At 52.5% G+C, this 20,974-nt stretch overlaps 1 protein-coding gene across 1 annotated transcript in view; it reads left to right on the top strand.

Annotated features, from left to right (window-relative positions):
• The window catches only part of Mn1 (MN1 proto-oncogene, transcriptional regulator), a 34,007-nt gene extending 15,176 nt beyond the window's left edge, over positions 1 to 18,831 (top strand). Inside the window, exon 2 of the mRNA XM_038344631.1 lies at positions 18,656 to 18,831. Coding sequence (XP_038200559.1) covers positions 18,656 to 18,831 — 176 coding nt within the window. The remainder of the gene's footprint in view (positions 1 to 18,655) is intronic.
• The last annotated feature ends 2,143 nt before the right edge of the window (positions 18,832 to 20,974 follow it).

The raw sequence follows: 20,974 nt of genomic DNA, 5'->3' as shown, positions 1-20,974 counted from the left end.
GGCAGGGGATCAGGTACAGGCTAGGCAGCTTACAAAGTGCTGTGAGCTTGCCACTGGATTCCCTGGGACTGGTTGGTGGGCTTGCTTTGTTCAGGTGTTCATGTTGGGAGGTATTGCTGTGGCTGAAGAATACACCTCCTGTCTCCATGTGCGAAACCACGTTAAAGCAAAAGTTATCAGGTGGGAGAAATTTATTCTTGTCTTTAATTTTCCTGTCCTGAAACATTTTCCAGCTGAGAGAACTGCCCAGAGAGGCTAGGCAACTCAGCCAAGGTCACACGACATAGCTCCCAGTGAGAGATGGACTTTCTTAAATATTTATTAATTATGTATACAATATTCTGTCTGTGTATGCCTGCAAGCCAGAAGAGGCCACCAGACCCCATTACAGATGGTTGTGAGCCACCATGTGGTTGCTGGGAATTGAACTCAGGACCTTTGGAAGAACAGGCAATGCTCTTAACCTCTGAGCCATCTCTCCAGCCCCGAGAGATGGACTTTCAATGGAGCCTTGCTTGAGGCTTTTTCTTTTTCACTGGGGAGGTAGGCTCTCATCCAGCTAAGTTTTGTACTGACCAAAGTCAGGTTTCACAAACTAGAAATTTCCAAACCTTTCTGGACTGCCCTAGGACATGCATCCCCCAGGGACATTCAGCATTTTCTGCCCTTGCAGGTGGGTCTGGTTCCTGGGGACACTGTGGGGTACCTCATCCCTCCACATGAGAGACTCCCCAGGCCTGGCTCTCTGGCTTTTCTGATCGTGTTGTCTCAGATATTCAGTTCATCACTGCCTGTCTGGCATCCTTGACACAAAGAAAAAGGAGAAAAGGAAGATCTCCCCCACAGAAGCCCAAGAAAATCATACAGTGTGGTGGTGGCAGCTGTGGGAATAGGGTCGCAAAGGCTCCAAAGCCAGACCTCCTGGGCTCAAAACCCAGCAGCTATCCTTCCTATCATTGGGCAGGTTACGCAGCCTCTCTGTGCTTCTGTTTTCTCGTTGATGAAGAGACTAATAATAGTTCTTCCTCAAAGAGCCGCCGTCGGGGGGGGGGCCCTCCTCACAGAGCCAGTCTTTAGCCTGCTCGGCTGGTTGTTTGGCGGTTAAGACTTCCAGAGATAGAAGACACAGAGCTTCACTTTTGCTGTTTGTCCGATCTGAGGTTTGGGGAAACTGAGGCAATAATAATTCAGCCTCACCGTCAGGCTGGAGGGTGGGAGATAAGCCGCCTACAGATCCTCTTGTCTGAGAGAACTGCTCAGAGAGGCCACGCAACTCAGCCAAGGTCACACAGCGTAGCTCCCAGTGAGGGATGTACTTCAACCGAGTTTTGCCTGTACCTTTTTCTTTTTTCACTGGGAGCTGGGTTGTCTGAGGCTGTTGGACAGACCTCATGCCGGCATTGGTGGGGTGGGGTGGGGTGGCGGTGCTGTCAAGCACTGTTGGTCGCCGGCAGCTGGGAGCATGAAGGTGTTTTTCTTCCTCCTGACAGCAATACCCGGCTGGGAAGCCGTCCCTGGTCTGCATAACGGTCACCCTTCCTGTTGGAGGAATTCATGAGCTACCCCGACCCTAGCCTCCCAGTTCTGGGCAAGGAGCCAGAGCCAGCCATAAACAGTCTGGGAGCTGACAGGATACCCACAAACCCTGGTGTCTAGCACCTCAGGTGGGGCCTCAGCAACCTGCAGAACTGGGACTGAACAGAGAGTGACCTGGGGGCAGAGTGTTGACAGATAGTGAGGCCTCTCTCTGCTCCTGTTGGGCTCAGGGAGTAGATCCTCCTGTGCTGTGTGGCTTTGGGTGGGAATGCTGCTTCTCTGAGCATTGGTTCCTTCCCCTGTAATCCTGTGAGCCTCTCAAAGGTGGGTATGGGCTAAGCAGCAGAGAGGCAGCAGAGAGCTTTGGGATGCTGGGTGTAGAGGGAAGGGATGGTTCTCTGACCCTCAACCCAGCTCTGCTTTTTTTCTGAGCCTCAGTGTTCACAGCTGCAAACTGGGCTGTCAGTGTGGCCTGACCCAGGGTGATATCCCCAGGGAGATGTTGGCAGCATCTAGATACAGCTCTGGTTGTCACACTGAGTCAGGCTCCTCCTAGAGTCTAATGGATCCAAGGCTGGCAGGCTGTTAAACATGAGGTATGGCCCCTTCCAACCCGACAGTAAAACCATCTAGCTCCACCCATCGGTAGTGCTCAGGAAGCTGAGAAATGCCTGGATAGCAGTAAGTGGCCTGGGGTCATTCAACAGGCACACACCAAGCCCTCACCATATGGTGGGACTGAGGGGAGCCATGGGATCAAAGTCCCACTGTGGTGCAGTCTGCCTTCTAGGCTAGGAGACAGACCACAGACAGCATCACTGGATGGGCTAGCCTGAAAACAAGGAAGGGCATGCACACGTCTCTAGCCTGGGCCAAGGGCGGTCTGTGTGAGCTGTGGCCACAATGCTGAGTTTTGGACCGTGAGAAAGAATGAGCTGTGGCATTCTGGGGCAAACGCAAAGCTACCGATGGCCGTGGTATAAATGCTCTTGAATTCCTGGATCTATAACGTGGACTCGTGTGTCTTGAAGCTGCAGGTTCAAGGGTACAATGACAGAGTCCAGAGGGTTTGTGCACACAGTTGGGACATTGTGGCTTCACAGTGGCTGTGGTGAGAGCTGAGGATGTTTGGGGATCTGGAAGGTGGGAGCCCATGTCACCGTCACCTTAGATTTCCAGTTAACTGGGGTTTATTTGAATTTAAGGTGACCCAGAATGTTTTTCTCATTCCAAGCCAGGCCACCAGTTAGGGCAGGGGGTATCCCTGTCACTCCCAGGAGAAGGAACTGAGGCACCAAGGTAGGGCCCAGCTTACCTCACCTGGGGAGTTTGTGGTCCTTTGCTCTGGGCAAGCTGGTATTGATCTGCTGGTCCAGGGGTTCCTCAGCCCTTGTTCTTGAGGTCCATAGCGGTCTCCAGCAGGGAGGCACAGGCTCCACCCAGGCAACTGCCCTGGCCACCTTCTGGAAGCTTTTCTTTCACTTTCTCCCAGTTTTCTGTGTGGCAAAGGAATGTGAGCACCCTCAGCTGAAAACCCAGGCTCAGTGATTGGGTGTGACCTGCCCAAGTCCATACCTTCTGGAGGAATGGTATGCAGACTCACACTGGCTTTTCTGAGCAATGCTTAGGCAAGGGCACAGAAGGAGGCTGCACTTCCTTAGCATGTACTGGAGGTAACACTGCTCTCCCACACTCCCTGCCCTGGGCTAGTCCAGTTTTGTTGAGTATTCTCCACAGGCAACAGAGCTAGGCTCAGAGCTCTGGCATCAGTGTCATTATGGGGTGTGACTGGGGCAAAGACAGCCTTATCTTTGCCTCTGGGATCTAAGACATGGATCCTGGCCTCTCCTAAGGAGCAGGGAGCTTTTTGTGCGTAAAGGGCACAGGGCCATCCTGGCAGGGCTGCTTCCTGTTGATTTCAGGTGGGTCCAGAAAATACTGAGCACAGCAGCTCCAGCACTCTGCTGTCTTAGCACCCCGAAGCTTAGAAAGCTGTGTCCCAGACTTAGGGGAGGAAGACAGTGAAAGAATCAAAGGCTGTGGTGTCCTGCCGGATAGACCCTTCAGCTCAAGCCTCAGTTTCCTCAGTTTGGGTTACGTGGGGTATGGCATGGCTCAGCTGTTCCAGACCTTCGTGGGAACATGATTTTCGTCACTTATGTGTAGAATCTGGAACCTGTGGGCAGCGAGGGATGCTGCGGAGAGAAGGGAGTCAGCGCTCCTGCACAGGGGTCTTGGGCAGGACCAAGGGAGAGCCCAGTGCGTTGTTTCAGGTGGGGGTGATCCCAGCGCTGGGCAGGGCAGAGCGGTGCTGGGCTGTGGGACTTTCCAGGTTTGCTGTGTGTTTTCAAATGCAAGCCAGTAAGAAAATGCGTCTGTGGAGGAATGGAAATTGGTGTTTTGTTTTTGTTGTTGTTAATTTATTATTTGTGTGTATGTGCGTACAGAGAAGTCAAACGACAACTCTTGGTTCTGTCATTCTACTGTTTGTTCTGGGCATTGAAGTCAGGTCGCCAGGCTTGGCAGCAAGTGGCTTTGCCCCCTGGGCTGTCTCGCTGGCCCCACCCATTCGTTTTAAACGCCTTGCTCTGTGGAGCCGCTTCTTCAGTCTGCGCTTGTGTATGGCTTTGGAAAATCTGCCCCTTGCTAATTCGAGGAAACTGTTGTAGAAAGTCCCTGGGAGACTGCCAAGAGCATCTCACAGAATGAGAATGTCACCTGCGAGTGGGCACGGGCAGTGATGAGACAGGCCACCCCTGCTGCTTTGTCACTGCCTTGTTACCAGGGCAGCTTGGGAAGAAGCACCCTGCAGGTCTTTCCTCTTGAGATATAGCCCAGGCTAGCCTCAAGTTCACACTCTCAGGGCAGGAGCTGAGCTGACTAGGTATCTTTGATGCCGTCCCCCGAGACCTCCACCCTTTCTCTTCTCCTTCCTGCAGCAGCCATCCCAGCATGCACCAGTATGTACCCAAGATGGCCAGGCAGAGATCAGGGCTGTTGGGGAACCTGGAGCCATGCAATGTCAAGAAAGAGGAGTCTGAGCCCAGAGATTGGGGCAGTCCCCATGCCTTCTTCTAGGCCAGTGGTTCTCAAGCTGTGGGCCATGACCCCCTGGGAGCTGAATGACCCTTTCACAGGGTCACCTAAGATCATTGGAAAACACAGATATTTACATTATGATTCATAACAGTAGCAAAAGTGTACTTATGAAGTAGCAACAACATAATTTTATGGTTGGGGTCACCACAACATGAGGAGCTGTATTGTAAGGGTCACATCATGAGGAAGGTTGAGAACCACTGCTCTAAGCACTGTTCCCTGCCTGCCCTGAAGCTAGCCAGCCTCCCACTGAGTGTTAGCCTTCCCTGTGCGTTTTATTGGTTATTATTATCTTTAACAGGGTCAGGTTGAAATCCATGTGACCGGGCCTTCCTGTCTGCATTTGAAGACAATTAAACCAAGACCCATGGCTTAATCAGGGGTGTCCCTGCAGAAATCACATTTGATGAATTTGTTGTCATCTTTGGCTCTAACTAGAGATGACCTCAAGTGGGACAGCTAGGTTTCTCCCTCAGAGAGGCCATCTTGGCTTTTAAATGGGTGGTCCCTGCCCAGAGAGACCCAAAGAAAAAGACCCTGCCAGGGTTAAATCTTCAAGAGCACACCAGCATCGGCTGATGTCAGAGGAGGCCTGGTACTAGATTTTTCTTAAGTTTGCTTGGGGCAGGTAATTGAGTTCTGCTGAAGGAAATCTATAGCCTCTTCTTTTGCCCCCTGCTCCTGCTTCCCTTCTTCCCAATATGCTTGTGTCAATGACTCAGAAACACAGGTTCCAATTCCCTACTATCTATCCTTGGACGTGAACTGAGTCTAAAATGGCCAGCAGTTTCGCAGTGGGAGCAGGCATAGTAGCTCACCTTAGCAGAAGGTTCCCACATGTGTTGGCCACTATTCAGACTTGGTTGTGGTCGTGCTGGGCAGGTATGGCCACATCCACTGCTTCAAGCCACCAGGCCATATGCAAGGCTCAGGTAAAGTCCGCCCCTCACTGGAAGCTATGCTGTGTCTTGACTTAAAGATAGGGAAACTGAGGTCCTGGCAGGGTGGTGCTGGGCTCAGTCTCCCAGCTTGTAACAGGTGACAGTAGATGAAGCTTCTCCAGGTCTCAGTCCTCAGACCCTCTCTTGCCCACCCCACCCCACAGAATTCTGTAAGAGGGGGCTTGACTCGCAGATGGACTTCTCAGCTACTCTGTGATCACTCAGTGGGCAGTCAGCCAGTGTGGCTGAGGACACATGGCATTACCCTCAGTGTCCCCAGACCCTAGTGAGGGGACCTTAACCAGCCTATAGCAGCACTAAGCTCTGGCCTGGAGATGCCACCAAAAGGAATTTGGAGGTGGGAGATCTGAGAAATGTGGCTCAGGGGAGAGAGAGTTTCTGGGGCTGACACTGGGACCTGTCTGCCAGTGGCTGGTGGAGCCACTCTCTACACCAGCCTATATATAATGAATGCTGTCTCCAGATCTCAGTTTCTCTATCTGAGCAGTGGGAACACAGCAGTGTCAGGTCTCAAAGTAAGGAGGCCCTGCTGGGATTAGCCCCTCTATGGATAGCTAGAAGCATGAGGGGCCCCATGGAAGCCAGTGAGAGCTGGAGGTAGGGAACTCTGACCTAGTCCAGCCTTTCGGCTGGTCTCTAAACTAGGGCTGTGTAGCAGTGTGTAAGTCACTTCGTTGCTCTGTTTTTCATTATAGGGAGGAAATGCTGGCTTCCATGGTGAGCTGGTAGTGCATTTGTGGTAGAGAAGGGAGGGTCTGCTACAAGTCTCTACCCTTGACTATGGGCAGTAGCTACCTTATAGGCTGTACCTCAGTTTCCCCATCTGCAATGGAGAAGCTGTAGTAAAATACTTAGACATGCTTGCTAACCTCGGGTAGGCTAGATGGACGGAAGGACTTAAACATCAGACAACAGGGTGCAGGAGTGACTGAGTAAGCAGGAGGCGCCATATTTAGCAGTTCAAGGCCTACAGAGAGGTGTCAATGGAAGGACCAAGATGATATCTGTGAACCTGCATTTGAATCCTCTCATTCTCCTAGGAAGCCCCTAGGAAATCACTTGTTCCCTTCTGACTCGGATTCCCCTCCTATGGAATTGGCCCATGGGTTTCCTACCCAGGAAGCTAGGAGCCCTGACTGAAGCATTGACTTGTTGAGAGGCCAGCCTACGCCCTCCCTTGACAGTCTCTGGCCTGGTTCAGCCTGGGAGGCTCTGGAGCGGCAGAGACAGAATCGAGTTCTCCTCTGACTGGTCCATGCTTTCTCTTCCTCTCTCCCTCCCTCCTCACTTGCTCTGAAATCAAGCTCAGCACGTTTCCCTGGGAACTGCTTAATATTCTACTGAGGTAAAATGAACTCATTGGAGCCACCCGCACGCAGCTGAATGAGCCTCAGCAGCCTTTCAGAGTGGCTCGAGACCCCCCCTTGGGCCTCAGGGTAGGCTGGCAACAGCAGTAGCTTTGGGACAAGGGTCCCCTTTTTCTTCCTGGTTCCCCAGGGGGCCTATTTCCCCAATAGAGCTCCTGGAGGGCCAGAAGGGGTCTGCAGCTTGGGATGGGCGGCCTGTTTGGGGCCTTGTTTGGGCTACATGGCTCTATGTGTGAGGCCTCCTGGGGCCAGCTGAGAAAACTAGGCCTTCCTCATGACTTTCCATAATTCAGCCTTAAATTGGGCCCAGGTTAGGCAGGAAACCCCAGCCTACAAACTATACTGCTTGGTAATGGTAATGATGGTGGTGGTGATGATGGTGATGATGATGATGTGGTGGTGGTGGTGGTGGTGGCAGCAGCAATTTAGGTGGTAATAGTAGTGATTCTTCTGGTTTGTTTTTGTCTATGTGACACAAACCTAGACATATCTTGGAAGAGGGAATCTTAATTGAGAAAATGGCTTCATAAGATTGGCCTATAGGCAAATATGAGAACATTTTCTCACTTAATGTTTGATGTAGGAAGGCCCAGCCCACTAAAAATGGTTCTACCCTTGGCAAACTGGTCCTGGGTGCTAGAAGAAAGCTGCTTGAGCAAACCAGGAAGCAGTTCCTCCATGGTCTGTGCTTCAGCTCCTGCCTCCAGGTTCCTGCCTTGAGTTCCTGCCCCGTTCCTTTGATGGTGGACGTGTAAAATGAAATAAACCGTTTCCCGTATGGTTCTGGTCACAGCGTTTGTCACAGCAATAGAAACCCTAACTAGGACAGCGACGACGATATTAATGATGGCGGTGGTGGTGGGGATGGCAACAGTGACCGTGATACTGGTGCCATAGTGATTATCATTGTGATGACAACCCACTGTAGCATTGGTGACTCCTGCAGAATCCCTGGGGACATCTGCTATCCTGATTCTTATTTGACACAGGAGAAAACAGAGGCCCCTAAAAGTCAGCTTGTTCAAGGTTGTATGGCTAGGGAATGATAGAGAAGAGTAGCAGTCGGAGCCCAGCTCTGGCCAGCAGGGCTCCATGCTTGCTACCACCACAGGGTCGTGCTAAGGTCAAGTAGGAGGACACCTCATAGGCATATAAAGTGCTGGTCATTGTCATTAGCTGATGACGTCTCCCTTCCTACACCCAGTAGCTCCTGCATGCCATGATTTCCTCTCAGCTCCCCAAAAAGGCATGCATTAGAGGCCGTCCTGAGCATAGAGGAGGCTCCATGAAACTGAGTTGCACCTGGCGTGTGATAGCATGACATCTGCTATTATTACTTCTGACACTGTCATTGCAAACATCACTGTCTCATCATCATCACCACCACCACCCTTCAGCCTCTGCATCTCCAAGGCTCTTTGCTAAGTGGATTAAAGTCACCCAAGGCTTTCACGGCTCAGACCTGATGGGGCTAGTAGAAGGCAAATGTGAGGTTGTGTGCTTTGAGAGAGGGTCCTGTCGAGCCTAGACTGGTTTAAACTCAGCATGGGGCCCAGGGTGGTCGCTCTTGGACCTTCTGTCTCAGCTTCCTGAGTGCTAGGATTACAGGCATGCTCTGCCAGTGACACCTGCCTCATGAAGTGTGTCTCTATCAGCTGACCTTGGCTTGGTCATTTTACTGCTCTGGAACTCGATTTCTCCTTTGTTGTGCTGGGCAAAAACCGGGGCTGGATCTGGGGTCCATCAGAGCCAGTGCTGTGGTTTATTTTTTTTTTTTTAATTTATTTATTTATTTATTATGTATACAATACTCTGTTTGTGTCTGCAGACCAGAAGAGGGCAGCAGACCTCATTACAGATGGTTGTGAGCCACCATGTGGTTGCTGGGAATTGAACTCATGACCTTTGGAAGAGCAGGCAATGCTCTTAACCCCTGAGCCATCTCTGTGGTTTATAAGGATATCTGATAACCCTAGGAAACTCCCGTGGGGCCTCTTGGCCCCAGGTGTGGCTCAGTGGAAGGATCTTCCTGCTAGGAAATGGTAGTGCTTCTTTGTAGGAAAAACAGTTGTCATGCTAGCCCTTGACACAGATTGGGATGGACTTGGCAGGTTATTCTGGATTAGTGGAAATGTCTTCACTACCATGATCCATGTAGTCTCCACGGGCCTCCTGCAGTCGTGGACAGGCTGGCGTGGCCCACGATCCATGTAGTCTCCACGGACCTCCTGCAGTCGTGGGCTGGCTGGTGTGGCTAGGTTGATTGTCATTTCTAAATTTCATTTAACTTAGAAATGTCAGAACAGTTAGTGTGTGCACATGTAGGGATGGAAGGGCAACTTTGGGATACCCCAGTTCTGGCCTCTAGGGGTTTTTGATTCCAAGGTCTTTTTCTAGTGTTAATCCAAGAACTCAGGTGAGTCCTAAGTCTGTTGCTTGGCAACAGAGATAGATAGTCCTGGCTTTGGCTCTGCCCCCAACAGCCAACTCCTCTGCATGTGTTCCTGGGTGGATGGCTGCCTGCTTGGGGCCTGCTCTTCTCTCTGGGGCTGAGAACTGCTTTCCACAGTGCTGAGCTGCATTGGGCAGCGGCCTGGGTCTGACGCTCAGTGTCAGAGACTGTATGTAGGCTCTCATTGCCTGAGGCCCCAGGAAACAGCCTGGTAGTTCCAGGTGTACAATGGGTAGCTGTGAGGGAAGGCAGGCTGCCTGGAGTTAGGACAGCGGGACCTCTTCCAGCTCCCCTTTCCCTCACCTACCTCTGGTGGGGGATGGTGCTAGAACAGGTAGGTACTGGCCAGGACTTGGCCAGGCCTCATGTCAGTGTGTGGTGGAGATGTTTGGTGTTGAGCAAGTTGTCCTGTCTTTCTGAATGGGAGTGTGTGTACATGATGCTTAGGAATGGGGAAGGTGGCGCCCGTTCTCGGAAACGTCAGCTAAAGGGAAGCCCCCTACTCAGCTGAGCTCTGTCTGTCTCTCTCCAGCTCTTGTTTTCTTTCCTTCCACTCTCCGTCATTCAGAATCAGCGCCTCAACACTCCCCAACCCCAGTTCTACTCCCCTTGTCCAGAGATGGCTGCAGAGTTGTTGGGAACTGAAGTCAACTTAAATATCACTCAGAGAACATCATCCTAGGACCCATGCCACAGCCAGGCATGGTGGACACAGGGGGTTTCCAGGGCACCTGTCAGCCCATGCTGAGGTCTAGCCTACTTTCTTCTTCCTCTCTGTATCGGAAGCTCACAGGGATACTCTAGGGCCCAGGCTCTGAAGCACGGTGTACCCTGTCTGTAAGCCTGGGGAGCACAGTGGTGGCCCTTCAGGAAGTCCTGTGTCTTCAGCCACCAGCAGCAACTTCCTCTGCAAGTTTCTATTCATGTTGACCTGGAGGCCCTGAGTGATGGCAAGCCTTCCTCAGGGACTGGCATACTACAAGACCTCCTGTATGCAACACCAATGCCAGCCCTGGGAGCAGAAGACAAGGCCCTCGGTGTATAGAAATTACACTGTTGGGTTGTACAGGCGAGAATGAGAATTTGGGGTTACAGTACAGGTGACACCAGGTGCAACATGGGGCATGGACAGCCTTGCTAAGGCAAGGGCATGCAGGAGAATAAGTTAGGTGGAGATAGGGGACAGCAGTACCCCAGCAAGGTGAATGAAGGCTTGTGTGGTGCCACTCCTCGGTGACAATGGGCTGTGATGGCCGTGATTGCACCTGCATCGTGTCTTTGATGGATCTAGTTGCTCTTCTGCCATGACTTAAACGGCCTGGCCCTTGCTTCCGTGCTACAACACCTATCAAACCTGCCTTCTGGAGTCTCTTTCTATCTTCTTTAGAAGGTCACAGGCACAAGGAACTTTTGACCTCTGCCCTTGGAGGAGAAGCTCTGGGCTTTAATCCAGCATGTGTGTCCTAGCGATATAAGCCAAACAGAGAAAATCCCTCCCGAGGTGGAGTGTGGGTGTTACAAAATGTGTCTTGTCCAGGGGGAAATCTGACAGAAGGTGAGGACAGGCTGACTCAGTTGCTGGCTCCCACCCCTGAACCTGCCGCTTCCCTTGGAGGCCTCTGCTCCTCTAGGAGTCCACACCCGACCCTCCTGGGTGATGCCAGAAACTGCACTTGGGTGTTACAGACCCAGTGGGAACTCAGAGCTAAGCCAGTCACCAGGGCTCAATCCTTCAAGCCTTCTCCCACCCCCAAGGCAGAGATTAAGGAACATTTCCCAGCAGTCCACAGGATGGTTGGAGGTGGGAACACCCACTGGGGGCTTCTGCAGGTCATGGAGTCACAGTTCTGTCAGCTGACTCTCACCTTCCTCTTAGAAAAGGGATAGCAGCTAAGAGACAGCAAGCAGTGTTCCTGAGGTCACACTGCCAGCCTCTGGCAGAGCTGGCACCTGGTTTTCTATAGTGGGAGGGGAGACCCTGATGAGAGGAAATCAGACCAGACACTCAGTTCTAGAGTGTCAGTAGAGGCTGGTTATCACAGCCTTGGGAGGGGCAGCTGGGGACGAGTGCTCTCAACACCAACGTCCAAAGGGCTCTGGACCTACACAGACCTGTGTTCACTTCTAGCCTGTCCACTTCAGTCATGTGGCTTTGGTTCTCACAGGCCGTCAGGAGGGTCGGCTGGGGCTGCGGATGTGGCTCAGCTGGCAGAATGCCAGCCTAGCATGCACAAAACCATGGACTACATAAACAGGCCTGGTCATACACAGTTATAATCCCAGCCCTGGGGAGGTGGACTTTAGGGGGTCAAGTTAAAAAAGTTCCAGGCTAGCCTGGGCTGTGTGAGACCCTGTCTCAAAAGGAGTTCCAGGCTAGCCTGGGCTGTGTGAGACCCTGTCTCAAAAGGAGTTCCAGGCTAGCCTGGGCTGTGTGAGACTCTGTCGTCTCAAAAGGAGTTCCAGGCTAGCCTGGGCTGTGGAGACCCTGTCTCAGTTCCCAGGTGGTCATCACTGGCTGTGTCAGTTTGGGGCTGGGCTTCCAGGATGCTTCTCTGGCTGAATGTGGCAGCCTTGCTCCATCTCAGAGAGCCCATTTCTCTTCTTTTAGGGAAACTGTGGAAATAATGACTTTCCTTCCTTTCTTCCTTTCTTCCTTTCTTCCTTCCTTCCTCCCTCCCTCCCTCCCTTTCCACCCCCCCTTTTTTAAAAAAAAAAAGATATTCAAAACATTTTTAGAGCAACTCTGGTTCATTGAGGAGAGAAAGTGTCCACAGTCAAAAGAAAGGTGGGGCCACAGCGACCAATAAGGGTATTTCAGAACCCCCTAATTGTCATGGTGTAACATCCTCACATGTCTAGAGTGTGTATTAAGCACCCGGTAGACATGGTAACTTCCTCCTTGTATAAACTTGAGCCACAGGTTTGAAGGTTGGCATCTCTGTAGAGATGTCAGTTAAGATCTGGCGTCTGTGGGTTATACAGTGCAGCAGTTCATTTTGCCTAGGTCACAGGGTACCCAGGTTTTTGGTTAACTATTGCTTCTCTGGAAAGCCCAGACTCATGGCACAACGACAGAAAAATGGCCACAAAAAAAGGCCATGTGCTAGTAAAACTTTGCTTGCAGGTATGAGCCAAGATCAGTTAGCCTGGGTGAAGCAAGCATCTCTGTGACTGGGTCAGGGGACAAGGAGACAAGACAGGGCCCCCAGTGGGTGCTGAGGAATAGACTGGGGTGCTGTTAGCCACAGTTGTTGCCTGTCATTGTTAATATTTGCATAAGTGAGTCTCCTAACTGCCCTGTCCATCTCTCTGATCTCCCTGCACACACAGGGAAAATGACCGGAAAATGAGATTCACCCTGTTCATACACCGCTTTCTCGGTGCTGCTTTTCCTGGCCTCGGTTTCCCTCCCTGTAACTTCAGTGAGGACATGCTGGTGTGAGGGAGAAGCCATGATGCTTGCATCTGTTATGGAGAGAGGAGGCAGAGGCTCAGGGAGGTGTGGTGTGGCTGCGGGGGATCAGAGCTGCAGGTGTGAACCGCCTAGGGTTCCTGGTTGTCCTAACCAGGCAAGAGTTTTTCCAGAGTGCCATTCAGGTGGTGACAGTGACTCCAATCTCCAGCTTGCTCAGGGTTGAAGGACACCAGGGATTGTGGGTTTTTCCAAGTCAAGAGTCCTGTGTCAAGATTGGGGTACGGAAGATGTGAACTCTTACCTACTTATCCCCAATACTCTGCCCTTATTCTGAATCCTCTCTGGCTCCCAGTTGCTTCCAGAAGGACCAGACTCCTTCCAGATACCTCATGACTGATCCCGTTGAGCTTTTGCTCTCCTCATCCCCACCCCTCAGAGTATAATTCACTCCCGATTCTGGATGCCCAAGGCTGTGTGAAGATTTTTTTTTATTTTTTCAGAAAGAGTCCCCAACGGTCTTCTAATGTCCCTCTTCTTCCTCTCCTGAAAAATTCTGTACTTGTCCTTAAATCTGCCCCCACACCTCCCACAACCCTGAGTCCTGCATGAGCCCTGACTCTTGTACATAGCATAGCCCACAGAGCAGCCAAAACCTAATGTCCCCTCATTGCCAGTCAGGAATAACCAATCCTGGGTTTCAGGGTGGGATGCAGAGATTCAGGGAGCTGATTTGTGTCGGCCTTAGCCTCACAGTCTGGCACTTATGCGTAGGTTACCCAGAGCCTGGTCTGCGTAGCATGTGAATGACTATCCATGTAGATCTCCTTTGGGGAAACATTTAAGCTATGGGTGGCAGGCAGTTTCCATTCCCACTGTCCCCATGAAGCAGTGCCCCTCACAGAGGAGCAGGCATCTCCAAGGATCTTAACCTGGAACATCCGCCCTTTCTGAAATCCATACTTGCAATTGAAGCCATAAGGCTGGATTGCTAAAGAAATGGTCATGTTTATTTGTCCTGATAGGTGGAATATTGTTAGGCCAGGGAGACACTCAGGCAGCACAGCAACTTGATGTGCAAACATGAGGGCCTGAGTTCAGGTCTCTACACCAGGTGGGGAACTAGGCATGTGTATACAAAGACTGCAACTCGAGCACCATGCCAAGCAGAGACAGGAGGAGGGATGGGCCTTGCTGCCGGCTAGCTTAGCTCCAGCTCCAGCAAGAGACCCTGTCTCAGGGAATAAGGCCGAGTGATGGAGCAGGACCCCATAAGTGTGCTCTCAGGAGTGCACACATGCACGTCCTCACCCAACACCCCGACACTCCCCTATCCCCACCACACATACCTCCACCTGGTGGTGTTGCTACAGAGCTGGGTGGCATCATCCATCTCTGGCAAGTAGCTGGCTCTGTGGTTGGGAACTTGTACACCTGAGCCCTGTCTCCAGGTGTTTGATCCTCTTTAGCCTGTGGGGAGGGGCTGTTCACACAAATGCCTCCCTTTGTGCCTACTAGCAGGGATGGAGGTCATGGACCTTGGGTTAGGGACCCCCCCATGGGTTTGACAACTGGGCAGGAAGGTGGGAGCCAGCAGGGGTACAGGAGGGTGCTACAGACAGAGTGGGTGTGGTGGGGAAGGACTTTGTGTAGAGACTGCACACAGTAGGAGAGAAACAGATGGTGCCAGAGGCCAAGTGGCAAGTGTGACCGGGAGGTTGTGTAAAGTCACGGCTCAGTCCTGGGTCTGGGAAGCTATGGAGGGGTAAGCAGGAGGGAGGTCTGTCTAGGCCTGTGGATGCCGAGAGCAGATTGGCTGCAGGCTGCTCAAGAACAGGAAGTGATCTGGCCCAGCGAAGGGCAGAAGTCACAGAAGTCAAAGCACCTCTCCCTTTACCCCTCTAGGGTCCAAATAAAGGAAATTCAAAATATACTTCCCTTCTGGGACTCGGCGAGGTGAATGTGGGGGGCGGCATTAGCTGTTGTCAGGCCCACACTCCCTCTTACATAAGCCAGGAGTTAAAAATACCCGTTCTGCCTCATGCTGGCCGTAGGGAGCCCCCACAGAGATGAAAGCATCGTTGTTCTAGGTCTGGTGCCCTCAGATCCTGGGCTGTTGAGTAGCAAGTGCAAGTCCTGGGCCTTTTGGAGGCTTGGGTATCATGTGGGCCTGCCCAGAGGTGGGTTCACCCACCACCCCTCTGTGCTGACCCTCAATCTGGGCACCAGCTGGATCCCACTCATGTCCCTTACTTTGGTCATCCCTCTGGTAGGCAGAGAACAGAAGGCCAGGCCAGGCTCCCCATCCCAGGACTCAAGGTAGAATGGGTCTAGAGAGCCACTGAGGCAGGAGCATGGCTGCTGATGTCTGAGCATGGTCCTCACGTTGAATCCTGGTTGGGGCTTCAGTACAGAGCAGGGTGCAGCTAGGATTGCTGTGTTGACCCAGAAGAATGGAAGGATAGAGGAGGAAGCCCAGGAAGCAGAGGGGAGGAAGGAGGGAGGAAATGGAGAGGGAAGAAAACAGGCAGCCAGCCACCAGCTTGCTCTAGTAGCTGCTCAAGGCAAGTCAGGCCCCTCACATTCCTGACCTCCTTGGTCCCTTTGCACGACTGCTCCCCATTTCTTAGACTCCAGGGTCTGGAAGTCCAGGGGTGAGACACACAGAGATACCCTAGTGCATAGGAGCTGCCTGCCATTGCTGTTGGACCCGCAGGAGAAGTAAGTTGACATCGGCATCATCTTCTGGCCTCACTGCAGGACTTCCGCCTTCGCTCTGTGGCTGATGTCTTGCTGTCTCACTGAGGCCTGTGCCTGAGACAGAAGCCTGTTTGAGTCTTTGTGGCTACAGTGAGCGAGTCGAACTGGCTCTGACCTCTACCATGAGGCAAAGCCATCATCAGTGATGCTGTCAGGGATTGGTCCTGTGAGGAAGGGCCTTGAGAGGTCTTGCAGGGGCCACCTAGAGCCAGCCTTGACCCTGGCTATGTGCATGAGGAATCTATCTTGTCTCAGAAGTGCAGTCCAAACTCTCCTGGTCTCTCTTGACCAGCCAGCTACGGGCCCTCACTCCTGAAATGCCACTATCAATGAGGTTCATGCAGGGTGTATGGAGACAATGGTACCCCTCCACCCTCACCTGTTGGCATGAGGCCTGCGCTTCTGCTCCGTGGTCCCTTAGCTTCTGTGAGCCCGGCTCACCCAGGATAGCACTTCCAATAACAAATGGGGGAACGGTACTGCAGACAGGCCAGCAGCCTAGGTGTGGGGGTTCCCTTACCTATCAAGAACTCCAGGCTTGAAAGAGAGCCAATCTATGACATCTGCCAGCACTGGGTACCCAGGAATCCCAGGTGTCCCTCAGCCCCAGGGGCTTGGTGAGGGGAGACAGTGTTATCTTTGGATTGCTGACATGGAGGCCTGGGTGTGCTCATCACCTGAGGCTTGGGAACTTAGCGTCTTCTTGGCTGGGACAGGCTGGGACTTGAACAACTTCTGTGGGATAGATTTGTCATCCATGAGTCGACAGTCTGAGGGCCACCATCCTAGGCTTCCCCCCACTGTAATGGCACTTATGGTGGATGAGTACAATCGAGCCTGCATCGTCAGGAGCTGAAGAAAAGCATTCTCTCCTCAAAGGACTGTGTGGACACTGGGCTGGGGTTGACGGCCTCATGAGGTCCTGCTGACACTGGGGAATTCTGTGCCTATGATGTGTGGCATCAGGCCAGCCCCTCATCCTCTCTGAGCCACAGGTGCTTCTGCCAAAATGGAGGAAGGGCAGCACATTCTTGGTTTGTTGGGGATAGAATTAGATAATACTGTACTCCACCCCAGGTACAGCAACTGCCTGGCTCTGAGATCCAGATATAGTTTAAGAAGCATCAGCCTAGGTATGGGAGCAGAGAGTGACCAGAAGCAGAGGGTGGCCCGGGAATGGATTTATGCTTAAGAAATACCTCTGTCGTATCACCTTCTGGGGCCTGCAGTCAGACCTGGGCCTGGCTCTCTCCTGCCCTGAGCCCCTCCTGACTCATCTCTGCTTTGATGAGACTCTGCTCCTCAGAGCTTCTGGTTTTCTGTGTAAGGGATGCAGGCAGGCATGGCTGCATGAATCTCTTAAGAGGATGACCCGCCCCTCATGGGACATTGCACACGGGACAGGAAGCAGGGCTGCTGCTGGGATGAAGCGTGAGTGGCTCAGACAGAGCCAGGACTGCACTGCTTCAGTAAGCTGGGGCCTACATGTGCTCAGGGACCTGGGTCCTCTGTCTCTGCCATCCTGAGGCACACTGAGGATGGGCCCACTGGCAAAATCCAAACTGTCCTGAGCTCGAAACCTCAGTTTCTTTTACAAGATGAGTGAAGACTCCATGTCGTGGGTAGGAGGCAGACCACCTGACCAAGATTTAGGAAGTGAGGCCTCACAGGTTTCTGGGTGGCTCCCTTGTGACCTTCCCAGGGACCATTCCAAGGCCCTGAGAGAAAAAGCAGTAGCACCATGGCACTCAGCAGTGGGACCGCCCCTCCCGCGCCACCCTGATTGATCAGAGTGCTGTTTGCTGCCTGCTGTCACTCGGGAGGATCCATGGGCCACCATACTACGATATAACAGGTCCCAGATAAGTGCTTGTCCATTGAGTTGAGTGCGTGAGGGCAGAAGCCAAGGCAGGTTTCTCTCCACCTTGCAGGTTCTGAAGCCCTGGAGCAGAGCCCTAAGCCCTAGAGGCTTGCCTGCCCCAGGGGGTGGGGCTTAGCACCCTGTTAGGGCCAGGCTCTGGTGGAAGACACCTCGTAATCCTAGGTGCTGGGCGGGGTGGGTGGGCAGCTTCTGCTGTAATGATGGGGATGAGTGGGTCCCGGAGGTCAGTATCTGGGTGTGCCTCCTCAGTCTTAGTTGGGCCCCCATCCCAATTCCTTCTTCTGCTTGTCTACTGATACGGTCTGGGAGCTCTACTACTGTGAGCAGTTACTTCACGGCACTTTACAGTTTACACAAATGCTTGGATGCGGTTCTAGCCTTGATAACCGAGGCATCTGAGACCAGCGTCCCTGGATCATCCCGTTTTCAGAGGATGGGACTGAAGTTCCTGTGTAGGGCTAGAACTGTATTCTCCAGACAGGTTTCTGTGCCCATCTGGGCAGCAGATGCCTGTCTTTAAAGTGAGGGCTGGGAGGGTGAAGGATGTAGCAGGGTGGCCATAGGCTCCCCCCTTGCCGGCCTACCCCCAAGCCACCTCTTCTGAGCCCGTTCTCTGTTCCCTAAGAGGGCAGACGCCTCTGGCTGGGTGACTCACTCCACTGGCACTGACTCCTCCTCCATCCCGCCAGTAGCATTTCCTCCATGTCCCCTGAGACCTTGGCTTTTCTTAGCTGTAAAATGGACTGGCTGCCCTTAGCTCTAGGGTGTACTATGCGGTCTGTCTATCTCAGGAAGTTCTGAGTATAGAGGAGGCCCACAGCACGTGTCTGTCCAGAGGACGAGGCAGTGTTCTCCATTCCTTTAGAATATCTGTGAAGCCCTGTGCACCCTACGATGTGTTTTCAGTGGGCTTTTAACTCTCCTGGTGTCTGGTAGTCTTTGTCCACCAGAGACGGGCAAACTCCAATGTCATTTTATCCTATTTTCTGCTTCTTGGGAGCAGCAGACCTAGCAGCGGTGGTGTGGGTGTGGTGTGGTGGGCTTTTCTTAGGTCGTTTTCACAGCCAAGCCTCTGCGACCATCTCCAGCCATGAAGGAGGGCTAGAGGCTACTTCTCATCACCCCTCTGCCTTCACCCCTACCGGGTCCCCACTGGTCACTAACTTGTGTCTTTTTTCTCCACAGCCCATGACCTCCCCACCAACAAGGCCTCAGCCACCCAGCCTGGCAGCCACCTGCAGTGCCTGACTGTCCACTGCACAGATGGTGACCCCAAGGCCCGCACCTCTGTACCCACCTGGCGGTCTCTGCACTCCGACATCTCCAACCGATTCGGGACATTTGTGGCTGCCCTGACCTGAGCCGCTGGTAGCCCCTGCCCTACCCCCTCATGAGGGCCTCTGTGGCTGAGCAGACTTATGTTTTTGTCTAGGTTGGTACCTGCTTAGTGGCACTCGGAATGGAAAGGGTTCACTGAAAGGGGCTGGGGAAGGTGATAAAGAGAACCTCAAAAGTTTATTTTAAGGAAACTGTGTGCCACATTGTGACACCAGTACCAGTTCTAGGCCAACAGCAAACACTGGCTCAAGCCGTTTTTCTGCTAGAGAACCCCCTGTTTTCTGTACTTGGAGTGTGTTCTAGAAGGCCCTTGCCTTTGTTAAGCCCAGGCGGGGTGCACCTTTTACCCTCTTTTCTTTTTTATTCTCTGTTATTCTCCCCCTTTCCCTTTTCTTTCCCCTTTGCTTTGTTTATCACTAAGACGGAGATTTTGGAGAGTAGTGTTCTGGAATATTCCCAGGTGGAGGCTGCAGGGCCGCCACAGCATTAGCTACTCTGTCACCAGTTAGGAGACAAGACACACGAGCAGCTCGAGGAACTTCCGGGAATGGGCTTTCTCCACTGCCTCACTGGCCCTTAGCCTTCAGCTGGCTTCTGTTTCTCCCACTGGGAACTGTTCTTTCGGTCCCTCCTGGGTTGGGTACTGGATGCTGGGATGCTGTGTCCAGTTGCTTGGAGGAAGGAGCCTGCCAGGGTCATGAACTCCCTTCTCTTTTACTGACTTCACCATTGCACACTCTGCCTTCTCTGTGCTGAGCAGGGTGGCCTTGTGACCCTCAGAGGGGACAGGGAAGAGGCAATCAGTTGTCCTAGTGATCGACTTTCTGGCCCTGCTCTCCCAGGTGGCAGCCAGGGTGCCTCAGCTCTTCCACCTCCTCCTGGGACTCAGGCTGAGTCACTCTCTTTGGTCCTGCAGTTCCCACAGGGACGAAGGGAAGAAGAATGAAATGAGTGGCTTCATGATGTCCATTCCTGGTCCTCATGTTCCCTTCCTGCCCTTGTGATTCCATTTTATTCTGATTCAAAAGCAGAGCCCTGCCCAGTGTGTCCCTTCGAGAGGCAGTTCCTGCCCCCAAGCAGAGAGGAGCAGAGATCTCAGTGCTGATGTGGACACCTCAGGGGATGATCTACACCTGACCGACCTCTGTGCCCATTGCTGTGGGGCTGTCCGTCCCTGGGAGGGTCTGACCAGAGCCAGCTCTAGTATCAGCGTGTCTTCCCAGTTGCTCCTTTCTGAGCCCCCACCCCAACTTGACAGACCCCTTTCCTTTTCTTAGCAAGAGGCCTGAAGGCTCGGGGCTCTCCAGATACCCACATTGTTTGTGTCAAGGGACTTTCAACTGTGGGAGCCACTTGCCAAGAGCTGGCTCTCTCCCTCGTGTTCTCCTCCTCCTTTTGGCTGAGGTCTGAGCCCCAGGGTCTGCACTTGTTGCCTGGGCAGTGTGGGGGGCTCAGAGGGCAGACAGAAACAGGTGACATGGGCTGATGAGCAGGAAGGGCCCTCTGTTCTGTGCCCAAAGCAGTGAGGGGATGGCTTCCCCTTCCACAGGCCACAGGAGCATCCTCCAGGTTTGGGGCCAGACTCTACATTAACTCTAGAGTTTGCCACGTCTAGAGGTCTGAGAGAGCCAGTCTTTCACTCCCAAACAAGAATGACTTCTCCTTCACTGCTTAAGGCTGGGGAACGAATGTCCTAACGTCCATCAACCAACTTCCCAGTATCAGTCCACGTGCAGCCGCAGTGTGTGGCTCGGGCCATCTCCAACCCCCGGGAGTGTCCAATGTTATCATGGTCTCGCTCCCCGCGACCCCAGGGTGAAACAGCCTTAAGCAAAAGGATGTCATGTCATGAAATTTGGTTTAGTAGAACGAATACAAGTGGAAGAAAACCACGCCCGAAGCGTGAAAGCCTGGGAACCCTGTAATCAGTGCGCAGCCAACTCCAGCAGAGAGAAGGAAATCGCTATTGCACATGTAAAATATGAACCCTTAACCCTGCGGTGCCGTGCGCGAGCCTGTAAGCTTTTTTGAGTCTTAAAGAAACCATTTCTGAAATGCTTGGTTGGAAGACAGTGACAATAGCTCATGAAACTGAGTGGTATTTTTCTTTCTTTTTTAAAAAAAAATATGTAAAGTTGAGTCTTCCGTATTCACGCATACTGTATA

Source organism: Arvicola amphibius, chromosome 10, assembly GCF_903992535.2.
Source record: "Arvicola amphibius chromosome 10, mArvAmp1.2, whole genome shotgun sequence".
NCBI lineage: Eukaryota > Metazoa > Chordata > Mammalia > Rodentia > Cricetidae > Arvicola > Arvicola amphibius.
The sequence above is the reverse complement of the archived record's forward strand: the minus strand, read 5'-3'. Positions and strand labels throughout refer to the sequence as shown.